Source organism: Meriones unguiculatus, chromosome 10, assembly GCF_030254825.1.
Source record: "Meriones unguiculatus strain TT.TT164.6M chromosome 10, Bangor_MerUng_6.1, whole genome shotgun sequence".
Taxonomy (NCBI): domain Eukaryota; kingdom Metazoa; phylum Chordata; class Mammalia; order Rodentia; family Muridae; genus Meriones; species Meriones unguiculatus.
Window position 1 is genome coordinate 32775496 of NC_083358.1, and position 27670 is coordinate 32803165.

Sequence of the window (27670 nt, forward strand, 5' to 3'; positions counted from 1 at the left end):
TGGTCTCTACGGGCAGCAGTACCCATGCACACTTACTTACAGACAGGTACACACATATACACATTTGAAGTAAGATTCATCTCCAATAAATAGCCAGGCACGTGTGACTCTGCGACTCTGGCACTCCCTATGTGGAGCAGGCAGGCATCCAGCTTACAGCCATCTCCCTCTGCTCACTTAGCACTGAGACTGCAGCTTTGCCAGGCTGCACCCAGCATGGTGTTCAGTTTATTTAGATCTTTTTCTGTTTTAGATGCTAATCCCCTGTTGGATGTACAGATGATAAAGATTTTCTTGGATATTGTGAACTGTCTCTCTACTTCACTGATTTTTTTTTCCCCATGAAGAAGCTTTTAACTTCATGCAATCCCATTTCTCAATTCTTGCTACTGTTCCCTGATCTATTGGGGTCCTTTTTCAGAAAGCATTTTTTTTTTTTTGGTCTCTGCCTGTATCTTAAAGTGTTCCCCCTATTTTCCTCTAGCAGCTTCAAAGTTTCAGATCTCACATTAAGGTCTGTGTATCCTCTCAAAGGCGAGAGCTGGGATACAATTACATTGTTCTGTATGTGGATATCCAATTTTTACAGCACCATTTGTTGAAGAGGTGATCTTTTCTCCAATATATGCTTTTGGTACTTGTGTAAAAAACAAAACAAAACAAAAAATCAGGCCTGCATGGGCTTATTTCTGAGTCTTCTATTTTGTTGTTCTACATGTCTGTATTTGTGTGGGTTCCATGCTGCTTTTGTGTCTATGGTTCTAGAGTATAATTTGAAGTCAGGTATGTGCTGTTTCCAGCATCACTCTTTTTGCTCATTGCTTTAACTTTGAACTATGCTCTCCTCGGATGACAGGCCCAGGGCAGGATTCGTGGACATGTAGCCAGACAAGGCTCTGTGTCAAAAGACCTCTGTTTGTAATTATTGTTGTTGATTATTAATATTTATTATGTATCTTTTAGTTAAACAGCAGTTATTCCTAAACCAGCTTTATACCCAAATCACCACACAGAGACTAGGATTTATTTAATTAACCTAGAGCACAATGCTGGGCAACAATTACTCCATCCTAAACCTCCAAGTCTGCATAGTTTTCTTCCATTCAGATTTTCCACATTATACTTGCTTTTAGTCATATCTTAGGTTCAGTTCATCTTTCCCCATGGTTCCAAGTCCTCTCTTGCTGATCTCTGCCTCCTATTCCCCCTCTCTTCTCTCCTCCTCTCCGGACCAGGATGTCCCACCCTATTTTTCTTCATTGCTCAGCATTGTGTCTGGTTGTTTTATTGACAATGCAGAGAACAAATGGTGGCATGTTTACACAAACTTGAGACAGAATAAGCATTACAATGCAATGTTCAGATTGAAACCAGGTAGTAGGGTAGAGAAACCAGCATTTGAAATGAACAAGGGTAAATTGTATACATTCCACAAGACCATTATACCAACAATTGATGTTTTTTTATTACAAAGTCCAACATTTTGTTTGTCCTGGGCCCCACAAATGATAGAGCCAGTCCTGGCAAGGTGAGTGGTGTGATTGTGATACAAGATATTCCCCAAAAGCACAAGAGTTAAAGGCTTGGTCCTCCATGAAGTGTTCAGAACTGGGCTTTGGAGAAGTGGCTGGATCATGAGGGGTCTGACTTACCCATGGATGGATTTGGACTTGAATGGGCCACTGGGAAGTGGTGGGAACTGGGGAAGCTGGGGCCTGACTTCCCAGGCCATGACTTAGAAGGGTTTGACTTGCCTCCAGTCACTTCCTCTGGATCTCAGCTTCCTGGCTGACATGAGCAGCCTCCTCTGTTGCTCTTGCCAAGTCTTCTACCTCCCCACCAAGCAACAGATCTCACTGACCTTGGATTTAAACCTCTGAAACCAGGAGCCAAGTTAAGGTTTTCCTCCTGGAAGATGAGTTGCTCAGGTGTTTTGTTACAGCTGCAAAAAAATAAATATTAAACAATCAAATAAGTAATAAGTGATGAACACAGTCTATGACACAGTGTCTGAAAAGGCCAGTGGCAGAGAAAAGTAGAGATGTACTTTTTTTTCTCTCCCTCTCATCTTCCATCTCCCATCCTCTAGCTTCTAGTCCCAGGATCCTTTGGGAGGGTTGCCTTTCCATCCTGCCTGGTGTTGTGCAGGACTAGCCTCTGAGCCAGACTGCCACCATTTCCAGGAGTTCAGCTGCTCCTCAAACATCACCCCAGTTGACCTTGTTAATGTTGACCTTCCCTCCTGAAAGGAAGGAGGGGAGGGGAGTCACAGGACTGTCACCTGAGTATCCAGCTACCCTGCCCAGCCAGTTATATGCACTTCTGTCCTAACTGCATGTGGTTTCAAGGGCTCTGGGAAAGACTAGAGGATATAGGTGGAGAAGGATGAGGGGGGAGGAGGACCTGCCTAAGGGGAGTCATCCGTGCCAAGTGCAGACCTTCTGGTGTGGCTGCTTTAATGTGCTCCTGCCTGTCACCTCCCCCCATACTTTTAAGTATGCCTAATAAGATCATGGATCCCCAGAGTAAATTAGGCGGACTCGAACACACCATTGGTTGGTTATCTTCTCCAAGAAGGAATATCAGCAACAAATGGTCACTCAGGCATGGCGGCCTCAAAGAGGCAACAGAGAAGCTGGGTTTTGAGAGCTATTAGTTCTTCTTCCTTACACCGATTTAATTATGCGCCGAGCATGACAGTCCAGGAGAAGAGCCCTGTCCTAAGATGATCCCTGCCTGCTCTCCTCTTGCTCTACACTTGCCTGACAGCCTTCCCTGTTATAGGGGTGAGCATTTGACCCAGTTCTGACCACAGGCTATAAAGGAAGGAGGATGGAAGGTCTTGATAAAATGGATACTCCATCCTTGCTGCCTTTTCTTCTTTTGTTACATGGCCGGGGTGGGGGTAGGGGTGGAGAAGTGTATTTGAAGCTAAAACAGACATCTGGTTCCAAAGAGCCAGAAAATCAGGACAGAGGGATATAGCTGAAGTGTAGAGCATTTGCCTAGGTGAGTGTGAGATCCTGAGTTTGATCCCCAGCACCACACAAACAGCTGTGCAAAATGAGACATGTGGGTCATTAAATATTTACCAACTCAACCCGGAGACCACTCTACACCAGAGTGCCCATCACATAAGACAACTGTATACTGTATTATTTAGGCTGCTCTCTGACCCTGACATCAGCCATGAACGGAGACGAGCACAAGGTAGATTCGGTCAGATAGATTCAGATTAGATCCTCTGAGCAGGTGAGAAATGAAGTCCCATTCAGTTTCCACGGGTGTCTGTATTCCTGCCTTTCCTGGGCTGATCTTCAGCTTTTCCCTTGAATCCCATAAGCTGCCTTGTGTCTTTTGAGTCTATACGTCAATGGGTCAGACTTGGTTTTTGTTGTTCACAATTGGAGAGGCCTTAGCAGAGTAGGTGAGGCACTTCCTGGAGTCTCCGGATGATTTGCTTCTCAAGATCTTGGCCTCCCACTCTGGGTGTGACTCTCAGCATAGCACAGGTCTTGGTTTCTGTTCAAAACCTGTTTATAAACAGGTATTAGTTTCTAGATGTAAATACCAGAGAGGGCAACTGGGGAAGAGAATAAACCGTTTTGACCAAGACAGAGGTCAAATGCCTGTTAGAGGATGGTCAGCTGACTGAAGAGATGGGCTTTGTCTAAGGAGGTAAACTTGAGTATCAAGGCTCTTTGACCCCAGGCTTTTCCCAGATCCCTACAGCACTAAAAGGAAAGGCCACAGGCAAAGGCCCCTCATGGGTGTCTATCAGTCTGGTCCTGCTCCATAAGAAAGAACCATGTTCTGGTGCTTCAGAGAGCTTTCCCTCTCAGTCAGTTTTGACTGCTATGCTCCTGCAAGTTGACCAGGAAGGAAATAATCAGACTCAACTTATAGACAAGGAAATTCAAACTTAAGACAGAAAGGAAACCAAGAGTGGAACACACACACCTATAATCCTGGCACTTGGGAGGATGAAGCAGGAGGATTGGAAAAAAAAAACCTGTCTGAAAAAGAAAATTACAGCAGCTGTGATGGTGCGTGCCTGTAATACCAGCACTAGGGAAGCAGAAGCAAGAAGATCAGGAATTCAAGTCTCACTACTTAGCAGTTAGGGGCCATGAGATCCTGAATAAAAATACAAAATAAGTAAATAATTCTAAACAAAAGGAAAGGGACTTAGTCTGTCGCTGGCTAGAGACAGATTCACCCAAGTGGAAAGTCCCCAGAAAGGCAGGAGTCCACTGTCCCACTCATGGTGCTCGCCTACATTATCACCTAAACTTGGCCACCTTCATTTATACCATTTTTAGCTAGGTGTAACAGTGCACACCTATATCCCAGCATTTGGAAGGCTAGAGGAAGAGGGCCTTGATTCCGCAATCAGCCTAGGCCGCACTGTGAGATGCTGACTTTTATAGGCTAGAGAGAGAGCTCATGCAGTAAGTGTGTTTATTGTTCATGAGTTCAGTTCCCAGCACCTACATCGGGCAGTTCACAACCATTGTAACTTTAGCTCCTGGGGGTCCAATATCTCTAGACCCTGGGAATACCTCACACAGGTGCACATACCCACGCCACACATAAATAATTTAAAACAACAAACTACTAAAAAAGAGTGAAGGAAAGAAAAGAAGAAGATTTTACTGTTCTAGCTACACTTTGCGCCCGAAGGCTTCACCTCTACAGATTCTTATAAGAACACTTGTGTGGGGAGGGGCTGAAGGGCTGGCTCCAATAAGAGAACTGGTTGCTCTTGCAGGGGATCAGGATTCACTTCCTAGAACCCACCTGGTAACCCACAACCATTGGTAACTCCAGCTCTAGGGGAATTAATGCCTTTTGACCTCTGAGGGCACAAGGCATGCTTGTGGTACACATACATACATGCAGGCAAAACATTCATATATATAAAAAATACATCTAAAAAGTTTAAAGTATGTTAAGTAGACACTTGATTAACTAATAGGGACCTAAATGTGTAGATGTGAGCATCTCCTGACTCACTATGTCGGGTACCACCTCCTTTAAGCATCCCAAAATGAAGGGAAGAACAATATACCCTTCATATCTCACTGCCTCAGTGGGCTGAAGGTGCTGCTGGCAGTATCCCTGGCCATCATCAGAGCCAGATTCTGGAAACAAAAACATAGGATGGCCATTTCACTTAGATATCTGATAAGCAATGAATATTTTCTGGAGCATTATTTCATGAAGTGTTTGTTATGTGCCTATGCTAAATGATGTTTGTGTTACTTATCTGAAACTGAAATTCAGTTGGGTGTAGTTCACCTGCCATCTTTAGGCAGAGACCAGTGGCTCCTGTTCTGCAGAATTAGGGTGCAGTCTTGGCACCCCATGGCTTGGAGAGGCGGGCCCAAGCTTTTGAATGGATGCTTTATATAAAAAGAACTGACTTCTCCAGTCAGTTCTGATTGATAGAGGAGTGTTAACTGGGCTCAGGCACCCATCCCAAAATTTCAGCTAAAGAGATGAGAGCTGGTGGAAAGCAGAGGCGATTTAACCGGTGCACATGAGAAGAGGAATAAAATGTCCAGAGACACCACCACCACCATGGGGCAGGGAGGGTCTGGAACAGGGCATTGTAAAAGCTGCAGCAATGTGCCTTTGCTATCCTTCTCTGTGTGCTTTTAGCTGTAAAGGAAAATGAAGTAGGTTAGGCTGTACCCATTTGTTTTGACCTGGAGCTGTGCAGCCCAGGCTTGCCTCAAACTCACAATCCCCCTGCCTCAGCTGCCTGAGTACTGGCATTGCAGGTGTTTCCTATCAGTCTTGTCTATCAGCAGTATTTAGATAGACACTCGGTGACAAAGGGCCTACAAGCAGAGACAAGCAAGTGCCCCAAAATAAAGCAGTCAGATGTTAGGGCTTCATGTTCCTTCAGTTTCTTTGCAGGCCCAAGGGAGGAGTCAGTACTCCTTGGCAAGATTCCACCCCAAGTGCCTGCTAAGCGGGGAGAGAAGGGACTGGCCACAGCCTGCTGTCCCCGATCAGTGCTTATTTAACATGCATCTTAGTTTTGTCTGGATGTTAAGTAATAAATGCATTGCCGTCTCCTGATCTTTTTGCTCATCTCCACGAGCTATGGGCCACGCCACAGGTGAAAAGACAAAGAATCTCATTTCTCTACCAATAAAAGAGAGGGCCAGAGAGATGGTGCATACTTCCCTCCAAAGCCGACAGCCTGAGCGTGATCCCTGGGACCCACACAGCAGGACAGACATAACTTTCTCAAAGTGCCCTCTGATGAGCACTTGTATGCCAAGTCATGCACGCGCCCGTGTGCACGGGCACACACACACACACACACAATAAAACCTAAAGTGTAACTAAAAATGCAGAAAGGAAGAAGGTGGCCATCCCCATCTTCCCTCATGAACGGGAGTCCCCCACAAGCAGGAAGCACAGTGTGAAGTCACTCCAGACTCCTTTGAAAACTCAGAGGTTAGCTGGGTGGTGGCACATGCCTTCAAATCCCAACACTTGGGAAGCAGAGACAGGTGGATCTCTGCATTCAAGGCCAGCCTGGTCTACAGAGGGAGTTCCAGGACAGCCGGGCTACACAGAGAAACCCAGTCTAGAAAAACAACAACAACAACAACAAAACTCAGAGGTCTTTAAAGTCTGGGACTTTGTGCCATTTGGCCTGTAATTGCCTGAAGAGGCAGCTCAGGAATGCCCTTGAGCAATGACCTAGGGACCCCAGGCTACTTATAAAGCCCCTTATAAAGCTACTTATAAAGCTCAGATGCAGCCACTTGTCCCTGTCCCAAAGGTAGAGTTTGTCATCCTTTCCAGTGAAAGCAATTAACTCTTCACATGGCTGAATAGCTAATTACAGGTACGTATGGAGTCCCAGGGCGCTTGGGCCTCCAGCTTTCACACTCCCTAATTCCTGAAACCCAAGAGAGTTTGGAAGGCAGAGGGATTGCACAAAACCCAAAGCACTGCAGACCGATACAAAGAAAACATTCAGGAAACAGCCATGTGTGATGGGGCACAGCTATCACCCCAGTGCTGGAAGGCAGAGGCAGGAGGAGCGTAAGTTCAAGGCCACCCCAGGCTACTTATAAAGCCCCTGTTTCAAAAGGTAAAAAGGAGCCATGGCCCCCCGCACAGAACATCACAGATGCTGGAAAGCCCACTCCTGAGTGAGGCGCTACTGCCAGCTAATGGTTACTGAAGAAGTCTGCTTGGTTTGTTTACTTTTTAACACTTATTTTCTTATGTATATAAATGTTTTGCCTACATGTATGCAGGTACACCACATGTGTGCCTGGTGTCCACACAGCGGAAGAGAACATTTGGTCTCTTGTAACTAGAGTGATTGCAGGGAATCAAACCCAGGTCCTCTACAAAAGCGGCCGGTGCTCTTAACCACTGAGCCACCTCTCCAGCTGTTTGGACAATGGATCTCGCTGTGTAGCTCTATAGACCAGGCTGGCCTTGAACTCTGCCTTGCTCTACCTTGCCTTTGCCTTCCAAGTGCTGGAATTGAAGGCACAGACCACCACACCAGCTTCTTTTTCTATTCCTAGCCATGCGTTCCTCAAGCTCTACACAAGAGTGTAGAATCGCACTCTGAATTGAGGTCCTTAGCATGCTTTCCCCATCACTGGGCTTTCTTGCTGTCTCTCTGACTTCTGTGCCTTGCTTTAGGTGTATGACTTTTTTTTTTTCTTTTTTTTTTTCTCATCTCCCCTCTGGTTACTGTTCCGTTGTTTGCCTCTCAAATTTTAAGCACTTTAAAATCAGATGTATCTCAGTTAAAGTTCGGTGTAGGATAATATACTGAACTGCCTTCAGCAGATCCATCAGTAAGTGGTGCCTGCCAGGAGAGAAGATTGCCAAGAAGAGATGGCTGAGCTCCTGAGGCTGGACCCAGAGGCTGTACTTTGTAATGTCAGCATCAGCATGCTGCATTTATATGAAAGGATAGAATCAGGGGCTGGAGGAGGGGGGTCAAAAATAAAAGTGGCAGATCGTTTATTTCTGAGTATTCATGAGCATCACATGACAACTACGGCGACGGCTGGAAACTGTGATTCAGATTTGAAATGTCCACTGCAGGCTGCAAGTCATCGCCCAGAAATGACTAATTCCTCTGCGGACAATTAAACCAGGCAGAAAGGATGTTGAATCACGGATTTCCAGCTCTGGGTGGGGGAGGGGGAAATGACAGGGCACCTACCCAATTCTAATTAATAAGCCAGCCCTAAAAATATCTGCTTGACTTTGCTGATGGGAAAATGGCAGCGTTACCGCCGTAGTAAATCTGTCAGCAGGTGACACGCCGCTGCATGGTGCAATTGTCAGTGCCCAGAGTCGGGAGGAGTCCCAGTCGTTCTCCTTGGTAGTTATTTTACCTTAGATGCTTGCCAGATGGTTTAAAGAAAATTCACTGGAGGAGTATAATCAGAAGAGAGTTTTAGGACAAAGTAACAAAATGAGGAGATGATCATTGTACGCATTGCTTAGATGTTTGGTAAACTTTAGTGTCTGGTAGAAGCTGGTTGAGTCCTTATGTTCTCTACTTTAGAAAGCCATGGAGCTAAAGCTGGGCATGGTGATGCCCGCCTGTGATCCCAGTACTTGGGGAGGTAGAAGCAGGCAGAGCTCTGAGTTCAAAGCCAGCCTGGTCTACAAAATAAGTCCAGGACAGGCAGGGCTACACAGAAAAAGCCTGTCTGGAAAAACAGAAAGAAAAAGAAAGAAAGAAAGAAAGAAAGAAAGGAAGGAAGGAAGGAAGGAAGGAAGGAAGGAAAGAAGGAAGGAAGGAGGACACAGATCTGCTCTCTTCCAGGAGCTTCTTTGCACTGCATTCATTTGAGTGTCTCATCACTGAGACTTCTCAGAGCCCTGTTCTCATCACACTGGACTGTTTGTGGGTGGTGCCTTATCATTGGTTTATTTCTTGCTCATGACCTCAAGCATTCTAGGGGAGGGCTGAGCTATATTGAACTTCACCCCCAGCACCTTTAGCAAATCTAGATGTTGCTCTGATTTGGTGTGGACCCACTGTGGTTTGTACTGTTTCCTCCCAAAGATCACACTGGAATTTGGTCGCCACTCAACAGTGTTGAGAGGCTTGATGGGCTATCAGGGCAAGCGGATGGAGCCATGTTTCAGGACTGGGTTAGTTATAAAAGCAAGTCTGCTGGGCATGGTGGCACACACCTTTAACTCCAGCACTCGGGAGGCAGAGGGAGGATCTCGGTGAGTTTTGAGCCAGCCTGGTCTACAGAGTGAGTTCCAGGATAGCAAGGGCTACACTGAGAAACCCTGTCTCAAAAGAAGAAGGAGGAGGAGGAAGAGAAAAGAATGGAAGGAAGGAAGGAAGGAAGGAAGGAAAGGAAGGAAGGAAGGAAGGAAGGAAGGAAGGAAGGAAGGAAGAAAGAAAGAAAGAAAGAAAGAAAGAAAAGGAAAGAGGAAGAAAGAAGAGCAAAGCAAGTCCAAGTGCTTTTGAGGCCAGCCTGGGCTGTGAGAAGGAGGAGTTTTTTCAGCCCTTCTGACCCATCAAGTTTCTCCAGTGCTCTCTGCTTGTGAGATGCCTTTCCTTGTGTTGTCTTGCAGCAAGACATGACCCTTCACCTTGCCTCTTCCAACCTCCAGGATGTGAGAAATCAATGTCTTTTCTTTATATGTCATCCAGGCATGGAATTCTGTTACAGCAACAACAATGGAACTAAGTTGGTAATTTGGCTTGGCTTGGCGGACCCAGGCCCTGTGGAGCCTGAGAGTGCCATGCTTCCTTGCCTGCAGTGTCCTGATTCCCGTTCTATCTGGGCCCTGATTCCCGTTCTCTGTTGGCCCATTAACTGTTAACCATTTTCTGTTTTTTCATGGTTGTGGAAATCACACTCTGATACTCTCCGGTCTTCGCTTCTCGAAATCTACATTTTCTGTATCTGTCTCCCAAGGACTGGAAGACGTGGCCATTGGCTGGTTTTGTTTTTGAGCAGGGTCTCCCTCAATAACCTAAGCTGACCTTGAACTCGGGATCTCGGTGCCTCGGCCTCCCAGGTGCTGGGCTCAGGTGTACATCACCATGTCCAGTTAGGGTTTGCTTTGGTTATTTTGGCTTTATTATTAGTAGTGTGTGTGGTGTGTCTGTTGGTCCAGCCACAAGCACAGAGGTTAGAGGACAGCTTTCAAGGGTCGGTTCTTTCCTTACACCGGGACTTTTGGGATAAAATAGCAAGTGCTTTTACCCATGGAGCCATCTGGCCAGCCCCTGCTCTGGTTATCTTGTTTGGGCCTCAGCACAATTACATAAGTACTGTATTCACACACTGGAATACAGTTTTAGGGTAAACCCATTCTTTTTACAACTTTGGGCTCTCCAGTCTTCAATCCTATTGAAATTATTCTACCCATCTGCCCGCCATTTCCCTAGAATGATAATGTCTGATGCAGCTGTGTGGAGCAGCCCCTGATTCTACGCATTTGCCATCAGAGAGCTCTGTTTTCCCTCTGAATAATCTCAGCGACTATATACACGTGTAAGCAAAACTGACTGTCAAAGCACACGCCTTTGGGTTCTGCTACAGATTCTATTTCTACAGTCTCCATGCCTTTGACTTGTAAGGGTGTGGTGCTGGTGATGAATCCCAGGCTTCCCGAGTGCTAGAAAAGCACTCTATCACAGAGTAAGCCCGCCAGGGTTCCTTTAAAGGACTGTATCTTTATTACAGTCATTCATTTATTTTGTGTAAGTGTGGGGTGTACATGCATGGGGTCCCACCGAAGAACTATTTTTCCTTCTCAAGCAACTCTGTTATGGAACGCTGTGCCGGCTAGTTTGATGTCAACTTGATATAAGCTAGAGTCATTTGTAAAGAATGAACCTCGTTTGAGAAAATGCCCCCCTCCACCAAATTGGCCGGTGGGGGAATTTTCTTGATTGATGATTGATGGGGGAGGGCCCAGCTCACTGTCATCCCTGGGCTGGTGGTCTTGGGTGCTATAAGTGGAGCAAGCTGGCCAACAGCAGCCCTCCATGTCTTCTGCATCAGCTCCTGGGGCCTCCTGACTGTGGACTTGTAACAATGAAACAAACCCTTTCTTCCCCATGTTCATTTTGGTTATGGTGTTTTGTAACATCTCTGGAAACCCTAACTCAGACACAAGCCTTTACTTACCTCTAGGTAAAATCTGCGTTGCTTAAGACTGATGGATGTACACATGGATTTATATGGTTCCATTGCAGTGTAACTGTCGGGAGTGAAAAACTGAAAAGTAAAAATGGGGGTAGGATGACGCTTACCGTGCAATGCACATTATCTGACAAAAGAAATTATTTCTGCCAAATTAAATAATTCAATGATCCACTTCAATTTGTCACTAATAAGGTGACCCTTTCAACTAACAAAACCCCACATGAAATACAGGGTGTCCCCGGAGGCTCCCAACGCTCACGGAAGAGAAGGGCTTGGACAACAGGGATAAGAAATGACATTTTTCAGTTGAGCCTTTGCGGGTGTGATATCAGCTCCTGGAGCTGGAAGGTCCATTAATCAGGGGACAGTTACATCCAGCAGGCTGGAAAGACAAGCCTGAGCCACTGAGTGTTCATTACACGGGGGAAAAAAGAGCCTCTTGCAAAGAGCCTCAGGCAGAGAATTCTTATCAAGGAGAAGAGAGGAAATGAGCATGGCATCTATGGGGCGACAGAATTCCAAATGGAATTTCAGGACCAAGCAGGAGAGTTTGGAGACAAGACCACATTTACATTTCAATGGCGTGAACACAGAGGGTAATTTTTCATGTGTATTTAATGAATTTTAAACTGCAAGCCCTGAGATTCATTGTGGGCATGCTCCTATCTGGGTTTTCTTACCAAGCTGACGATTCTGAACTGGACTACAGTACTATTTAAGCCCCAGTAGAGTGGATATTTATTTATTTAAAACTTGTTTTCCAGGAAGGCCTTACTCTATAACCCCAGCACTGTAGGGGCTGAGGCAGGAGGATTTTCGGTTTGACACAGCTTGGTGTGAGAGAGAGAATTCTCTCAAAAATACAGTAGATACAGCCAGAGAGATGGCTCAGCTTGTTGCCAAACCTGAGGACCTGTGTCCAGTTCCTAGGACCCATGTGGAAGACGACAATAAACCCCATTCTCTGCACACATGTCATGGCACAGGCAGCCATCCCACCCCACACAAATAACTAGATGGGAGGGAGGCAGAGGCAGGCAGATCTCCATAAATTCAAGGCCAGCCTGGTCTACAAAGTGAATTCCAGGACAGTCAAGGCTACACAAGGAACCCTATCTCAAAAAAATTATATATATATATATATTTTAGGGAGTAAGGGAGAGGATAATGAGTGATATGATCAAAGTACATTATATGTATATGAAATTATGAAATAAATACTAAGTAAAAGTCAGACACAGAGCTGGGCCTGGTGGTGCACGCCTGTGATCTCAGCACTCTGAGAGCCAAAGGCAGGCGGGTCTACAAAGCAAATCCAGGACAGCCAAGGCTACACACAGAAACCTTGTCTCAAAAAACAAAGGACAACAACAAAAAAAGTCAGACATGGCGTAAAATGGTAAGAGCTAGAGGCAGGAGGATCAGGGATTTAAGGCAAGCCTCTGCTACCTAGAGAGTTTGAGACGTTCTGATCAAACCCAGGCTACCCAGCCCTAGACAGACTGTTGTTCATCCTTGCTTTGTGTGAGGGGGTGGAGAGGCGGATCAGCGGTGGAACCTCTGCCTAGTGTGTGTATGAGGCCCTGGGTTTGATCCCGCACCACAAAACCCAAACAAAACAGTGTAAGTTTCAAACCCTCTTTGAATTCATCAGATAAAATGGAACGTGTTGTCCTTTATGTAACAGTAAGAACCACCAGAGAGGCCCATACCGTGCTTACAGGTTGGGGCATAATTCAAACCGCAGGTAAAATACAACAATCAGGTACAGGCCTGCCTCAGAAGTCCGTGGCCCACAACTCATGGTGTTCTGTTTTGAGTGTCTGACACACCTGTGCCCAGAGAGCCAGCCCCTCTCTTCAGAGCCATCTTCAAAACTCGCCCCACAGCGAGGCTGACCGTTTCCTGGTTCCGTCACTTTCAGGTTAGTTGTATGTGTGCCAGGAAGGAGACATCTGGAGATGGTATTTAGTTTTTCTGTTGTTTCTATGCACACACGCATGTCAGCGCAAAGTGGCGCTGTTTGGATTTGGACAGTGCAGCGCCTCCATAAAGTGGCCTCACTTTACTATCACGCTGTGTGTGTCTGGGGTCACCACTCAGTACAGTGGGGCGCCATCAGATCCCAGTGAGGTAGGATGGAAAACCATAGGCCTGCAGATCAGCATGTGTGCAAGCCGTCATTACGCGCAGGAAGCTGAAGCAGGAGCACGGCAACTTCAAAGCCTGTCTGGATAACTTCGTAAGACTTTGTCTCAAAAAGATACAAAAGCGCGGACACTGGGCGTGGGGGCGCAGACCCTGAAAACAGCACTTGGGAACCTGGGGAAACGGATCGGATGTTTAGGGTCATCCTCATCTACACAGGGGCACCCTGAATGGAGGAAGACACAGAGAGGCCGACAGGACACAGGAATTGCCTTGTTTCTGTTTACCTTCACCTCCACCTAGGCAGTTTCTGCTTCCCCCTGGCAGCCCCTCCCTTGCTTCTAGACCACTTCCTGCCAAGCCCCACTAGGTGGCGCTATGATTCCGGTTATCACCCCCAGAGACCCTAGGAGACCGCTGAAGCCCAGGCCTGATTGCTGGACCCAACCAAGGCTGCAGGGTAAATCCGTAATTCAGAATCTCACAGTTCTTGCCTCTTCTCTTCCCATAATCTGCTCCTAGCTTCCGACATCATCACACCATTCAGGAAGAAGCAGAGCTCGGAAACGGGAAGCGGGGTTTGTACTGTCCTCCTTCTCCCGGCCTTGAAGAATTGTCTAAAAAAGAAGGAAAGAAGAAAACTGGAAAACTTTTTTTTTTTGTTTGTTTTGTTTTTTGTTTTTTGAGACAGGGTTTATGTGTATAACTCCAGCCTCGAACTCACCGGCAGAAAACAAAAAAGTTCAAATAGTCTAGAGTGGTGACTCACACCAGTATTTGGAAGGCTGAGGCAGAAAGATTACAATGAGCTGGTGGCCTGTCTGGACTACATAGCTCAAGTCCAGTCTGAGCTGCAGTGTGAGTGTCTCATCAGACCAAAATAACAAATACAGCAAAATTTAAAAGAAGCCATGAGCAGATCGCTCAGGGTTCTGGAGAGAATAAAGAACATGAGATGAGGATCGTAGAAACTCTCTCTTAAGAAATAAAGCAATGAAGATCCCAAAATCAGTGTAGATGTGGTTTATGACAGAGGTTTTTATGGTGCTGGGGACAGAGCCCAGGCCCTCTGCTTCTGAACCACACGCCCAGTCCTTACGGCAGGATTTTAAAGGGAAAGTTTTTGGTTTTGTTTCTGTTCATTATGACAAGGTCTCACTGTTCGGCCAAAGCCGGCCCTGAACTTCAAACCCTCCTGCTTTAGCTCCTTGAGTGTCAAGATTGGGAAGATTTTAGTGAGACAACCCTGGAGACTGAAAGACACAGGGGCTCTGCAGTCTCCAAACAGCGTGTTCTTGAGGGGCAGTACTCTTGGAAGGTTTGGCTGGAGGGCGGCCAGTTGTGACAGATAACTAAAGGACGCCTGGCAGAGCCAGCTGGGGAGGGAGGAGGGGGACGGCCGAGAGCCCTCAGGGAGGTGTTCTGCTTAGGAATTTGTACTTTAGCCCGAAGGCTGTGGGGCAGTCGGGAAGGCAGCTAGCTAGCTCAGGGAATGTCCTGGGCTGAGCTGCTGTTTGGAAAGGGGACCGTGGCAGCCTCATGGAGGTCAGGAGACAAGAACAGGTCGGAGTTGGAGACTGGGGGCGCACAGCAGAATGAGGTGAGAACCAAAAGGGTGTGGGACAGTGGGGAGGAGAGGTGAAAGCAGAGAGAGGTTTTCAGGTAAGACAGGTTTCCCTGGCAGGTTTCTCTGCTAGACTTCTGGTGTTACTTATCAAGCTTGGGAAAAATGACTTTAATTAAATTTATGTTTCGGGGGGGGTAAGAGTTCAGAAATTGCCTTTTCAAGTTAACATTTATTTATTTATACATACATATAAATATATATGTTTATGCACGAGCAGGAGCACACACATAGGTGGAGATCAGAGAAGAACCTGTAGGCGTGATTTCTCTCCTCCCACCATGCACTGGCCCTTGGGATTGCCTTTAGTTTAATGGCATTCCAAATGGATTCCAAAGAGCCAATAATCTCTCAACTAAAGGGGGCCACGCTAGAATACTCCCCAGCCCGACTCCACCCACAGCATTGATTAGCATTATAAGTCAATTTCCCAGGGCTGGAGAGATGGCTCAGAGGTTAAGAACACTGGCTGCTCGTCTATGGGTCATGAGTTTGATCCCCCACTACCGTTTGGTGGCTCACCACCATTTGTAATGAGATGTGGTACCCTCTTCCGGCGAGCAGGTCTACATGCAGACAGACCATTGTGCACAAAAAAAACCTTAAAAGTGAGCTATCTCTCTAGCCTTCTTTTTTGAGGTGCTGGATTTGGAACCCAAAGCCTTGTGCCTACTAGGCAGGCACTCTACCACTGGGCTATACCTCCCAAACCCTGTCATTTTGTCTGTTTGTTCTTTCCTTTTTTTCTTCCTTCCTTCCTTTCCTTCCTTTCTTCCTTTCTTCCCCCCATTTTAAAATCTTTTTTGACAGAGTCTCACTACATAGTCCTGGCTAGTCTAGACTCACTATGTATACCAGGCTGACCTAGAACTCACAGAGATCCACCTGCCCCTCGAGAATTAAGATTAAAGACATTTGCCGCCACACCCAGCCCCAGTGTCTTTAATTACCCAAATTCTTCTGCCCTCAGAGCCCTCTTCCTCTGGCTGCCACCACTGACTGAGGACATTATTTCTCTCTCCTTGGCTCACTGTCATGGAGTTCAGCCTCAAGTGGCCTTTGTGGTAGGCAACTAGGCAGGGCCTTGTGCTTGGATAGACAGAATGTCTGGGGTTTGGAGAAAGGGGGTTATTCAGGGATGGCTAGGTGTCTAGAAGCATTTCCCAGTACAGATTCCCTTGCTTCCTTAGGGCTAGATCGGGCACTGATTTAGCCCGTCAATACCCAGGACGTCGCTTGGCATCTCAAACTAAAAGATCTGCAAACTGAATCAAAGTGCAGTGTGTCAGGGAAGCTGGGGCAAAATGATGGCCCTTTCCGTGTTCGAGGCTCCCGGTGAATTTGTCGGGCTTACACAGGTTTCTGAACCTGTTTGATGTTTTCTGAGAGAGCTGGTGTTCACCCCTGCTTGTTGGTTTTGTTGTTTGCCTTGCCTTGTTTGTGATGGAGCCCGGGCTGGCCACCAGATTTCCATCTTCCTTTCTCAGCCGCCAGAGTCCTAGGAGGGCAGGCACACGTCAGCATGGCTAGCTGGTCACTTTCTCTTTTCATGGCTTGTACTGTGCCTTGATTGATCTGGGCTCCCTAGGAGCCTCCAGAGCCTTAACATGATGAGCTCAGGTGACATGACAGGACCTCAGGGCGGGCTCTTTTCCGGGAATAGAGAACCATTCTGAATTCATGCCTGAATCTATGAATCTAATCCTACATGGGGACATAAGAATGGTGAGAGAGGCCTTTCTTTCAGAGGGGGTGCTTTTTTTTTTGGACAGGGTTTCTTTGTGTAACCCTGGCTGTCCTGGAACTCACTATGGAGACCAGGCTGGCCTCGAACTCAGAGATTATCCTGCCTCTGCCTGGGATTACAGGCATTAGTGCCTTGCCACCACTGTCCAGGGTTGAGGTGTCTCTTCTGCTGTGAGCTGAAGGGTGGGAGGAGCTGCTGTGTACAGGCAGACGAGAGGAAGCCCACCCCGCCTGCGGGCTGTGCTCCTAGCAGCCCATCCTTCCTTTCTTCCCGTCTGCACACGCTGCCTGCCAGCACTTTAGCTTCCTGAACCTGGAGCAGTCTCACCTTTAGGGACCCTTTGCTCTCCTGGCCTGCAGTTTTCTTGGGAGCACTAGCCCTGGCCAACTGCGTCGGATTTACCGGATTGAGGAGCTGCACCTGCAGTGGTCTGTGGGCGAGGAGCTGAGGCTCGGTGGCAGAGGGGAAGACTGTGTGAGCTCCTTCCATTCAAGTTGGTTTGGTTTTTCTGAACTTTGCTCCACCTTCCCATAGGTTCCAAGGAAGGGCCAGGAGGCTTTCATCAGAGCTGAGTGTCTGCCTTGTAATCGTGGGCGGGGGCATGTGCGTGTGCGTACAGGGGCCCTTGGAGGCTGGAGGTGTCAGATCCCCTGGAGCTGGGGTTGCAGCAGTGGGCGTGGGAAGCAGCTCAGGTTCTCTGGAAGAGCCCTGGCTGTTCTTACCTCTGCACTCTCTCTCCAGTCCCTTGTTCTATCTGACAGGGTCACAGATAACCCAGGCTTCCCTTGAACTTCCTGTTTCATCAAGGGTGACCCTGAACTCCGGATCCTCCCATCTCCACCTTTGTAGGGCTGGGATTATGAGTTCATAACGCCACACTTGGCTAGGAACGCTTTTTAAAAATGAAACCAACCCTTGTTATTAGTGGTTATTTTAGTTTACCTACGGTTGTCTGCACATTGTGACTATGGCATGAATGAGGGAAATTTCTAAGATCAACGTGGCGGGCATAATCACGGGTTCTGTGGTAGCTCAGCAGGAGCGGAGGAGACCCCTGGGGGGATTCCGAGAGCTGAATACAAACAACTATAATTAGTATTTCATTAAGTGACACTTTTTTTTTAAACTTTGTTTGCTTTCTGTGGGCAAAGGAGGCTGGTGCTGGGATGGAATATAGAGGTAGGGCCTCAGCATGCTAGAAAATGCTCTAGACTGAGTCTCCATTCCTCCTTAAAAAAAAAAAAAAATGAATTAAAAGTCCTCCATGCCATTTCAATAGCTTTAGCCCTGTCTTTGGAAGAGGGAGGGAGGGAGCAAATGCCACACAGCTGAATTTGGAAGTGGAAGCAAGAAAATACTCAAGCAAAGAAGTCACCCCAGTGTTTATTTGGGGTCTGGGGAAAATAGTTCTCTAGTAACATTTCCAGAAAGAGTTATGTCTCTGTAGAATGAGCTCCAAGCCAGCCAGCGCTACGTAGTGAGATCCTGTCTCCAAATATTAACTATTAGTTAATTTAAAAAAAATAAAATCAAAGTCAGCTTCAGATGCTTCTAAGCTTCACGGAAAGGAAGGCCTCGGCTGGGGAAAGCGCAGTTTACAGGTGCTCATTTTCCTCGTTTTCTTTCTTTCTTCTTCTTTTCCTGGCTGTCACAAGGCTCACTATGTAGACAGGACTGGCCTGGAATTCACAGTGGTCCGTCCTCCTGCCTCTGCCTCCTGAGTGCTGCGATTAGTGGTGTGCCCCATCAGGCCTAGACGCCCCTATTTTTCTGACAGTATGAAAAACAGATTTTAGTAGCTTCTTTAAATATCGGATTAAGGAATGGAATCTTATTTGGCCGGGGATGGGTCTTAACTGGACATTCAACTTTTAATGGGTATAGAACTATTTAGCCTTTTCGTTTCCTCTTAGGGGAATTGTAGCAGTTTGAGGCATTAACAAATTGGTCCATTTTCTCCTGAATTGTCAGATTTCTATGTTGCACCTTCTTATTGATTTTGCCAAAGAATCTGCTTCTGTTTTTTTGTTTTGGTTTTTTTCTTTGTTTTGTTGGGTTTTTGAGATAGAGCCTCACTGTGTAGCACAGGCTGGTCTTTCGGTTTAGTTTTCTTCAAGACAGGGTTTCTCTGTGTGATGACAGCCTCGGTTGTCCTGGAACTCACTCTGTAGACCACACCCTGCTTCACAGGCTGCTCTTAAACTTGTAATACTTTTGCTGAGGTTATAAGTAGGCTCCCAGGCACCCCTGTACTCAGCTTTGTGTGTGTGAGTGTGTGTGTGTGTGTGTGTGTGTGTGTGTGTGTGTGTGTGTTTCTCCACAAAGACCTCACTTGCTGCTCAGGTTGGCATAGCGCCCCCCCCCCCTTTTTTTTAAATGTCTTTTAGAATCCTGGTTCTTCTATGTATTGTCCTGGAGCTCACTATGTAGATCAGGGTGGCCTCCGGTTTGTGATGATCCTTCTGTCCTTGCCTCTGAAACACTAGGATCACCAGTGTGAGTCACCTGCCCAGTTTCAGTCTAGAAGTTGCAGGCTTAGGTGGTTGTCTTGCCTCAGCCTTCGCAGTAGCTAAGATAGGCCTGCTCCACCACAGCAGCCTTCGCCTTTTGTTTTCATTGTTCTTTTTTTCTTTCTGTTTTCCCATGTTCAGCATATTCAATGTTACTGACTTTTTTCTCTTAGCTTTATTATTTCCTTGCTTTTGCTTATTTTGTTTGTTGAGGAAGATTAGTTCTCTCTCTCTCTCTCTCTCTCTCTCTCTCTCGTGTGTGTGTGTGTGTGTGTGTGTGTGTGTGTGTGTGTGTACAGGACTTTGAGGTAGCCCAAACTTGCTTTAAAACTTCCTTTTCTCCTGCTTCTCCCTCTTTAGGGCTCGGCTTATAGGCATGTGCCACCATGAGCTATCTAGATTAGTTTTTCAACAGTGGCTCTTATTTCTTCTAAGGTAAGCATTTGATGCCATAAATTTTCTCTAAGCACTATTTACCGGAGTTCTACAAATTTTCATAAGCTGTGTTTTCATTTTTGTTTGGCTTGAATGGTTTTTCTATTCAGACCAAGACCCCCACTTTAGGAGGGTGCTGCTGCTAAGTACGGTGCCACATGCCTGTAAAATTCCAGCATTCAGGAGGCAGAGGCAGGGGGATTGCTGCAGTTTGAAAAGCTAGTCTATACAGTTAGTTCTGGGCCAGCCAGGGCCCTAGAGGAAGACCCTGCCTCAAGCAAAACAAAATACAAATACAAAATTAGACCAAACTAAAGAAGTATACTATTTATTCCTAAGTATTTTCCCAGGTATTTTTTTTTCTATTGGCTTCAAATTTAATTCCTTTTTGGAAAACAATTTTTACATCATTTTAAGTCTTTTATAGAAGGCAGGAGAGATGGCTTAGCTATTAAAGGCTGGGCTTACAACCAAAAGGATGAGCTCCTTTTAAGTATATTGGGATTTGTTTTATGACCTACAGCATGGTCTAACAGTATCCTACTTGCCCTCGAGAAGGCTGTGTATTTTGTTTTTATTAGATGAAAGATTCCATAAAAGTCAATGGGGTCCGTTCAGGTGCTGGGATGACTCAGTTCCATAGCTATGTATATTTTTTGCCTCCTCATAACATCAATCACTGAGGGAGGTGTGCTGAAGTCCCTAACTATAACGGTGTGTTTCCCCATTTCTTCTATAGCTTCTACAGATTTTGCTTCCTTTATCTGAGGCTATTTTTTTAGGCGCGTGTGTTTAGGATGGTTCTGTCTTCTTGGGGAAGCAGGTACTAGATCCGGGTCCGGGTGTTCATTCTGTGGAAAGACCAGTGCTTGAGAGAGGGGTGCTGGGGATAAAGACTGTATAGCAGTAGAGGGCGAAGGCTGTGTTCAGTGAGCAAGGAAAGGAGAGGAGAGACCTTTGTTCCTGAATCAGGTTTTCCAGCTGGACATGGTAGCAAATGCCTACAAGCTCAGCGGTCAAAGGCTTAAAGCAGGAGAGTCACAAGTTCAAGGCCAGCCTAAACTACCTGTGAGTTCCAGACCAGCCTGATCTACATGGGGAGGAGGGGTTGCTTCTCAAAAAATCATAAGACAAAACAATAAAGAAATCAATGAAATCAGCTCCTTTACCCTATTTAGATAGGAATAATGAGGGAAGAGATGGCCAGTAAATGGGAGGAATGAATATTCATAACATTAATATTATGAATATTCATGACATTTCTGCTAGGTAGGGCTCTTCCAGGCACTCAGGAGGCCCCTTTTTTCACTGCCTTCTTGGTCTGGTGTTCTTAGTCATGGTGGCTGTGGGTGTCATTAGCCTGGAAGACTGGGCAAGGGACCTATGAGGCATGTCTAGGTCAAGTTAACCCTCTTTTATAATTTTGGACAACACATTTCTCAAATGCTTAACATGCTTACGTGTAGAACTCAGCCGAATTTAACCTGAAGGCTATGGCGGAGAGGAGACAGGCACAGGCGAAGGAAAGGCCGCCCTCTCATCCATCCTAATTACCTGTCTGTCATCTGCAGGCCCAAGCAAAAAGGTAGTGTTTTGGGGGTTCCTAAAAAGGACAGCCGGAGACAACACACACAGCAGGGGTGCTGTCTTTCAAGAAGGCAGCGGAGACTAACAGTGTACCGCCTGATCAGGTGACCCCCCAAATCAGTGGTTTTCAGTCCAGCTGGGGAGTTTCTTCATGTTTCCGTGGGGTCATTCTCTACGAGGGAGCTGGTTTAGCTCTGACAGGATCCGTGGCCTCTGGAGTGATTGCGAAGACTTGCCGACAGCATCTCATGGGACGAGGTTTTCTTCTTGGTGACAAGCTGACCCTTTTCTCATTATGTAATAACACTCTATTCCTGGTCACTTTCTTGCTTTGGTATTTATCTAATATTAATATAGGCACTCTGGCCTTACCCCTGCATGGTATGAAGTTTTCTGTCGTTAGGTGTCATATTCCTTTGCCATTGTATGTGAAGTACTTCTTAGGAGGGGGGGTCTTCTTAGAAATCAGAATTCAAATGCTGGGTGTAACGGTTCATGACTCTGATTCCAGTACTTGAGAGGCTTAGGCAGGAACACTGGCATGAGTTTGGGGTTAGCTTTGACTACAGAGTGAGACTGTCTCAAAAACAAAACAAAACAAAACAAAACAAGGGTTGGATAGACTGGCATAATCCAATAATCCTAATACTTGAGTAGGTGAGGATTGGCATGGGGATGAGGCTAGCCTGGGCTATGGCAAAATTTGGTCTCCAAAAAAAAAAAAAAAATCAAACTGAACAAAAGGCCCAATTTAAATCTGGCCATATTAGGTCCTACACATAATCTCAGTATATTAGAGGCTGAGGCAGGAGGATTACTATGAGATAAAGGCAAACAGGGCTACATAGTGAGACCCTGTTTCAGAAACCAAACCAAACCAAACCAAACAGTTTAGTGATTTTTGCATTTCAGTTGGTGTACTCAGACAATGCACTATTTTTTATTGTTGTTGTTGTGTTTTGCTTTTTCTTTCTTTCCTTTTTTTTTTGTTATTGTTTGTTTGCTTTTTGAGACAGGGTTTTCTTTGTTTAACAGAGCCCTGGGCTCTCTTGGACTCGATTTGTAGACTAGGCTGGGCTCGAATTCACAGAGATCTCCCTGCCTCTGCCTCCTAGAGTGCTGGGATTACAGGTGTGTGCCACTGCTCCCGGCTAGTTTTTGGTTTTTCAAGAAGAGGGTTTTACTGTGTGGCTGTCCTGAAGACAATTTACATTTAATGTAATTATATTTTTTGAATCTAGTTGACCATTGGGTTGTTTTTATGTTTGTCTCCTCTATTTTTTTATTTCTCCATTTGCCCCTTTACGTTGTCTTTTAGATTACTTTAAAACTTTTAAAAGCAGTTATTGTTAGTGTGTGTGCCTCCGTATGGTGTGTCACAGTGTGAACGTTCACATTAGCTCTGTGAAGCTGGCTATCGCCTTCTACCCATACGTGGGTTTTCAGGAATGGGACTCGGGAGGTGAGGGCTAGCACCTTCCCTGGCTAAGCCATCTTACAGGCCTGCTGGTATAATGTTCTTGTGGAATGTGTACACTTCACCCTTGTTCATTCAAATGCTGATTTCTCTCCCCCACTCTCTGGTTTCAATCCCAGCATTGCATTGTGATACTTATTCTAAGCATCACCTGTCTCAACTTTGTGTAAACATGCCAAAATAAAGCAACTAGCCACAATGTTGAGCAAGGGAAAGGAAGCAGGAAGAGAGGGAGGAGCCAGAGGACGGAAGGTGGGAGGCAGAGGAGGATGAAGGGGAAGAGAGCTGAGAGAACAGAGGCAGGAGCAGAGATTTTGGAACAATGTGGCGAGATGGACTAGACCTAATATATCACTAAACAGCAAGTATAATGTGGGAAATCTAAATGTTAGGAAACTATGAGGGCAGGATGGAGTAACTATTGCCTATCCTTGTGTTCTAGGTTAATTAAATAAATCATAGTCTCTGTGTGGTGATTTGGTTATACAGCTGTTTAGGATTAACAGCAGCATTAATAAAAGATATATCAATAATAAATCCTAAATACAACACAGGCCCTATGTAAATATTTCAAGTGTACTATTTTAACTTATTTACTGTGTACAGGTTTTATTTTGTTTTGTTTCTGCAAAAGAGTGTTGCTGCATCCTTGCACAGCTTGGGTCCCAGAATCCTGACTAGGGACAACAAGGAAATGAAGAAATGACAGCCACACAGACAGAGGAAAGCTGAGACTGGGTGGTCTGGGCCCTCAGATGGCATTGCACACATCGGAACAGGGAGATGGGGTTGGTACACACTGATAAAGAAAGAGGCAGGTTATCATAATCCCCCAAACAAGGAGGCAGGCTTGGCTGATCCCCGGAGTCATCTCAGCAGGGAAGACTTCCAGCTGCACGCACCATGGGGGGAGCAGGAAGAAGGGTGCAGTGGACATTTTCCGCACACACCATCTATATCTGCACATAGACCACAGGAAGGCTGTGCCATCCCTGTGAGCCTCACCAGTGGAGAAGGCTTTACCACTCCCAGGAGGCACAACCTTGTCAAACAACTCACTCAGAACTTTAGTGTCATTGTCTAGCCCTGGCTTGCCTTGAACTGATGAACCTCCTGCCTTAGCTGCCAAATTACAGGGATTACAAAATGCGCCCCATGCCTGTTCTGCTGTCTACTGTTTTGTTTTGCTTTTTGAGACAGTTCTGCTCTGTAGCCTAGGTTACCTTGGAGTTTACTGTGTAGCCCAGGCTGGCCTCAAATTCATGATAATCTGCCTGTCTTAGACTTTTGAGATTTTCCTGCTTTTATGGTTGCTGATTAAACCTAGGGCTGTGTGCGTGCTAGACAGGTTCTGTAATCACTGAGCTGTGTTCCAGCCCCAAATGCACTTTCAGTTGGTTTTTGTTTATGTGTTTGTTTGTTTTAATTTTTGAGACAGGGTTTCCCTGTGTAGCCCTGGCTTTCCTGGAAATTGCTCTGTAAGCTAGGCTGGCCTTGAACTCAGAGATCCACCTACCTCTGCCCCCAAGTTCTGGGATTAAGGGTGTGCTCTACCACCAACCAGTTTTAAAATGCATTTACTTATTTTTAAGATCAAACTTCATTTTGTAGTCTAGGTTGCTTTGATTTCTCACCCTTCTGCCTCAGCTTTCTGAATACTGGGATTATAGGCATGTAGCAGGGCTCTGCTAGTTTCTTTCTTTCTTTTTCTTTTATTTTCTTTCTTTTTTTTTTTTTTTTGAGACAGGGTCTCTCCTCTCTACATACTCTTGGCTGTCCTGGAACTCACTATGTAGACCAGACTGAGATGGAACTCACAGAGATCCACCTGCCTCTGCCTCCTGACTGCCGGAATTAAAGACATGCATATTTCAAGAGAAAACTAGCAGCTGAGTATGGGAGCTCATGCACTCAGGAGGCAGGAGGATCTATCTCTGTCCGTTGGAAGCCAGCCTGGGCTACATACCAAGTTTCAGGCCTACCAAGGCTACATAGAGCAGTGGTTCTCGACCTTCCTAATGCTGTGACCGTTTAATACAGTCTCTCATGTTGAGAACCACTGTAATAAGGGCTTTATAAGCTAATTAAGTTGGTCATACATGTGCATGCATGCATGCACACAGCAGTTTATCTCAAAGGATGGTTGTAAATTTTATTATCTTAAGCCGGACGCAGTGGCACATGCCTGTAATCCTAGCACTCTGGGAGGCAGAGGCAGGTGGATCATTGTGAGTTTGAGGCCAGCCTGGTCTAAAAAGTAAGTCCAGGACAGCCAAGGCTACACAGAGAAACCCTATCTTGAAAGAAAAAAAAAAGTTTTATTATCATTACCTAAAAGGTAATTTATCTCAATTAAACTAGGCTGTACAAGAAGAAATAAAAGACCAAGCATGACAGCTCATGCCTTTAATCCTGGTGCTCAGAAGGCAAACACAGTGGATCTCTGCGGGTTGGCAGCCAGCGTGGCCTGTGTGGTGATACCCTGTCAATCACAGTCAACCAATAAAAAGAAACTGCTCGACAGAAATAAGTTGATGAGTAGAGTGGAATCTGAAAGCTGGGTTTGACTGTTTTGCCTTTTTAAAAAGAAACCTTTATTTTATGTGTATGGGTGTTTTGCTTTCATGTACGTCTGTAGACCACGGTGCCTTCCTGGTTCCCTCAGAGGCCAGAAAAGGGCATTGGATACCCTGGGACTGGAGTTACAGCTGCTGTGACCTGTCCTATGGGTCCTGGGAATCAAACCCAGCAGCCAGTGCTCTTAACCTCTGAGCCATCTCTCCTACACCCGCTCACACACTCTGTAGCCCTGGCTGGCCGGAAACCAGCTACGTAAACGAGGTGGCCCCAAACTTAGCGCAGTCTCTATCTGGCTCTCAGGTCGTGGGGGCAGAGGTGAGCACCGCCACGCCCGGCTGTGTTGCTTATTTACAGCTTACCTTTTGGACTGAGGTATCCGTTTGTCTGCGGCAGGTTCCGAGAAGTGCTAAAGAGACACACTGGCTTCCTTATTCGTGGCTGTTAACAAAATACCCAACAAGAAGGCAAATGAAAAGAAGAAGGGTTCTGGCTCACCGTCTCAAAGTGCAGCCCCTCCGAGCAGGGAAGGCAGCAGGAAGTGCTCGCAGTTTGCTTTCTGTGCTTCTCAGGCCCTCGGCCCACTGGCGCTGCCCCATACTCAGGATGGCTCCGCCCTCTTCAGTTAAACTTCCCTGGGAATGTCCCCACAGACAGACCCCAGAACGGTGCCTCTGTGCTGGTGCTTTTTTCATTTCATCAAGCTGGCCATTGAAAGGCTTTTGAGCCCTGCAGTCAGGCCCACGGAGCTGAGAGTGTAAGCGCTAATGTGCACAGTCAGTCACTGTTAATTCCCGGGTCCTCTGATCACTCAGCTCTTAGAAGACAGAAAAGGTACATTCTAGCCAATGGCAAAGGGAAGAACCTTCTTAGATTCTAGAGTTAATGTTTAAGGGGGTAAGAGAAAAGTAATTAAATCATCATAGAAGTTTCATTATATGTACATATTTGTGGTTTTGTTTTTGTTAGTTCTGCAACTTTATTTGACATCCTCATCCACATTGACCGTCTGTAGATTTTTGAATGTGGTAACAGGCACATAAATTACCAACATATGAAGCTTGTTTGGTGAATCCTCATCTTGATTACGTTTTCTGGACAAATATACAAGGATGCGATATGGAACATTCCTTATTCCTTTGGTCCAGACAGCTTTATCGAGCCTGGTATCTATGCACACATCTGGAGTCCCCATCTCCTTCATGGCAAACTTTCGATTTCTTTGAGTGCCCGAGGAGCACGCTTCTTGAAACCCACCCCATGGATGCACTTGTGGATGTTGATGGCGTTCTCCCGGATCACCACCCCATTGATGGCAGAGCGGCCCTTCTTCTCTCCATCCTTCTTTGCAGGAGTCGTTCTGCCAGGCCCAAGCTGGGAAAGCTGTTTGTTGCTGACCAGGCTGGCCTTGAACTCAGAGAGATCTGCCTGCCTCCGCCTCCAAGTGCTGGAATTAAAGGTGTGTGCCACCACTGCCAGACATCTTCAAAATTCTAATAGCAACCAGGGCCTGCAGTTTCTCTTCTCTTTCTTTACGGTCTTCTTTCCTTCTTCAGCCTCAGCTCTCTGTCTGCCGTTGCTCCTGCCCTGGGCACTCTCTTGAACTGTTCAGCAGCTTCTTCGCTGCCTCGCTGCCTTGCTGCCTCGCTGCTCTCTCTGATGCTGCTTTCCATTGTTACCGCTCAGCCCACGCTACTAAAACTAGGCGCGTGAAAAGCAGAGACTGACTGAAGGGCTTTTGTTGGGCCTGATGTTGCAACACCAGAGGAGACAGCACAGCATGGTATCTGTGTCCCAGCCAGCTCACCAAGAGTGCCTTCTGAACAGCCTGCCCAGACGCCAACAGAAGGGGCGATTGTAGTAACAGCACCACATTTTGCTCAAAGATGAAGATCTGTGACTACACCAGTCACTGTTTTGTCTCTAGCACCAGTCACTCTGGTCGCTTTGCTGGACCACTAGTGCAAGTGTTGTTCCTCCCGCTGGGTGAAGATGGCTGTAGGATCATCTGGAGTTTACTAAGGCTCCAGCAGCAAAATGTCTGCCCCTTGTTGTCCAGACAGTTCAGGCTGCAGCTACTGCGTCTCCAGGAGAGAGGCAATCGGCTGGGGCTATGTAATTTTCCAAGAGCTCCTGAGCAGCTGATGCTGACAGGAGGACAATGCGGTGGTTCTCATCTTGTGGGCGGTGGCTCCTTTGGGAGTCCAAGGACCCTTTCACAGGGGTCACATATCAGATATTTACATCACGATTCATAACAGAGGCAAAATCGCAGTTATGGCGTAGCAGCGAAAATGATATGATGAGGGGGTTTGCAACAACATGAGGAACTGTATTAAAGGGTTGCGTGTGGCATTAGGAAGGCCGAGAAAGCAC

At 46.3% G+C, this 27670-nt stretch overlaps 1 protein-coding gene and 1 pseudogene across 1 annotated transcript in view; one reads left to right on the forward strand and one right to left on the reverse strand.

Annotated features, from left to right (window-relative positions):
* Positions 1-1022: 1022 nt before the first annotated feature.
* LOC110551172 (large ribosomal subunit protein eL31-like) lies at positions 1023-26967 on the reverse strand (annotated as a pseudogene).
* Kifc3 (kinesin family member C3) overlaps positions 14801-27670 on the forward strand; it is a 90761-nt gene continuing 77891 nt past the window's right edge. The window contains exon 1 of the mRNA XM_021641588.2: positions 14801-14937. Coding sequence (XP_021497263.1) covers positions 14830-14937 — 108 coding nt within the window. The 5' untranslated portion in view covers positions 14801-14829. The remainder of the gene's footprint in view (positions 14938-27670) is intronic.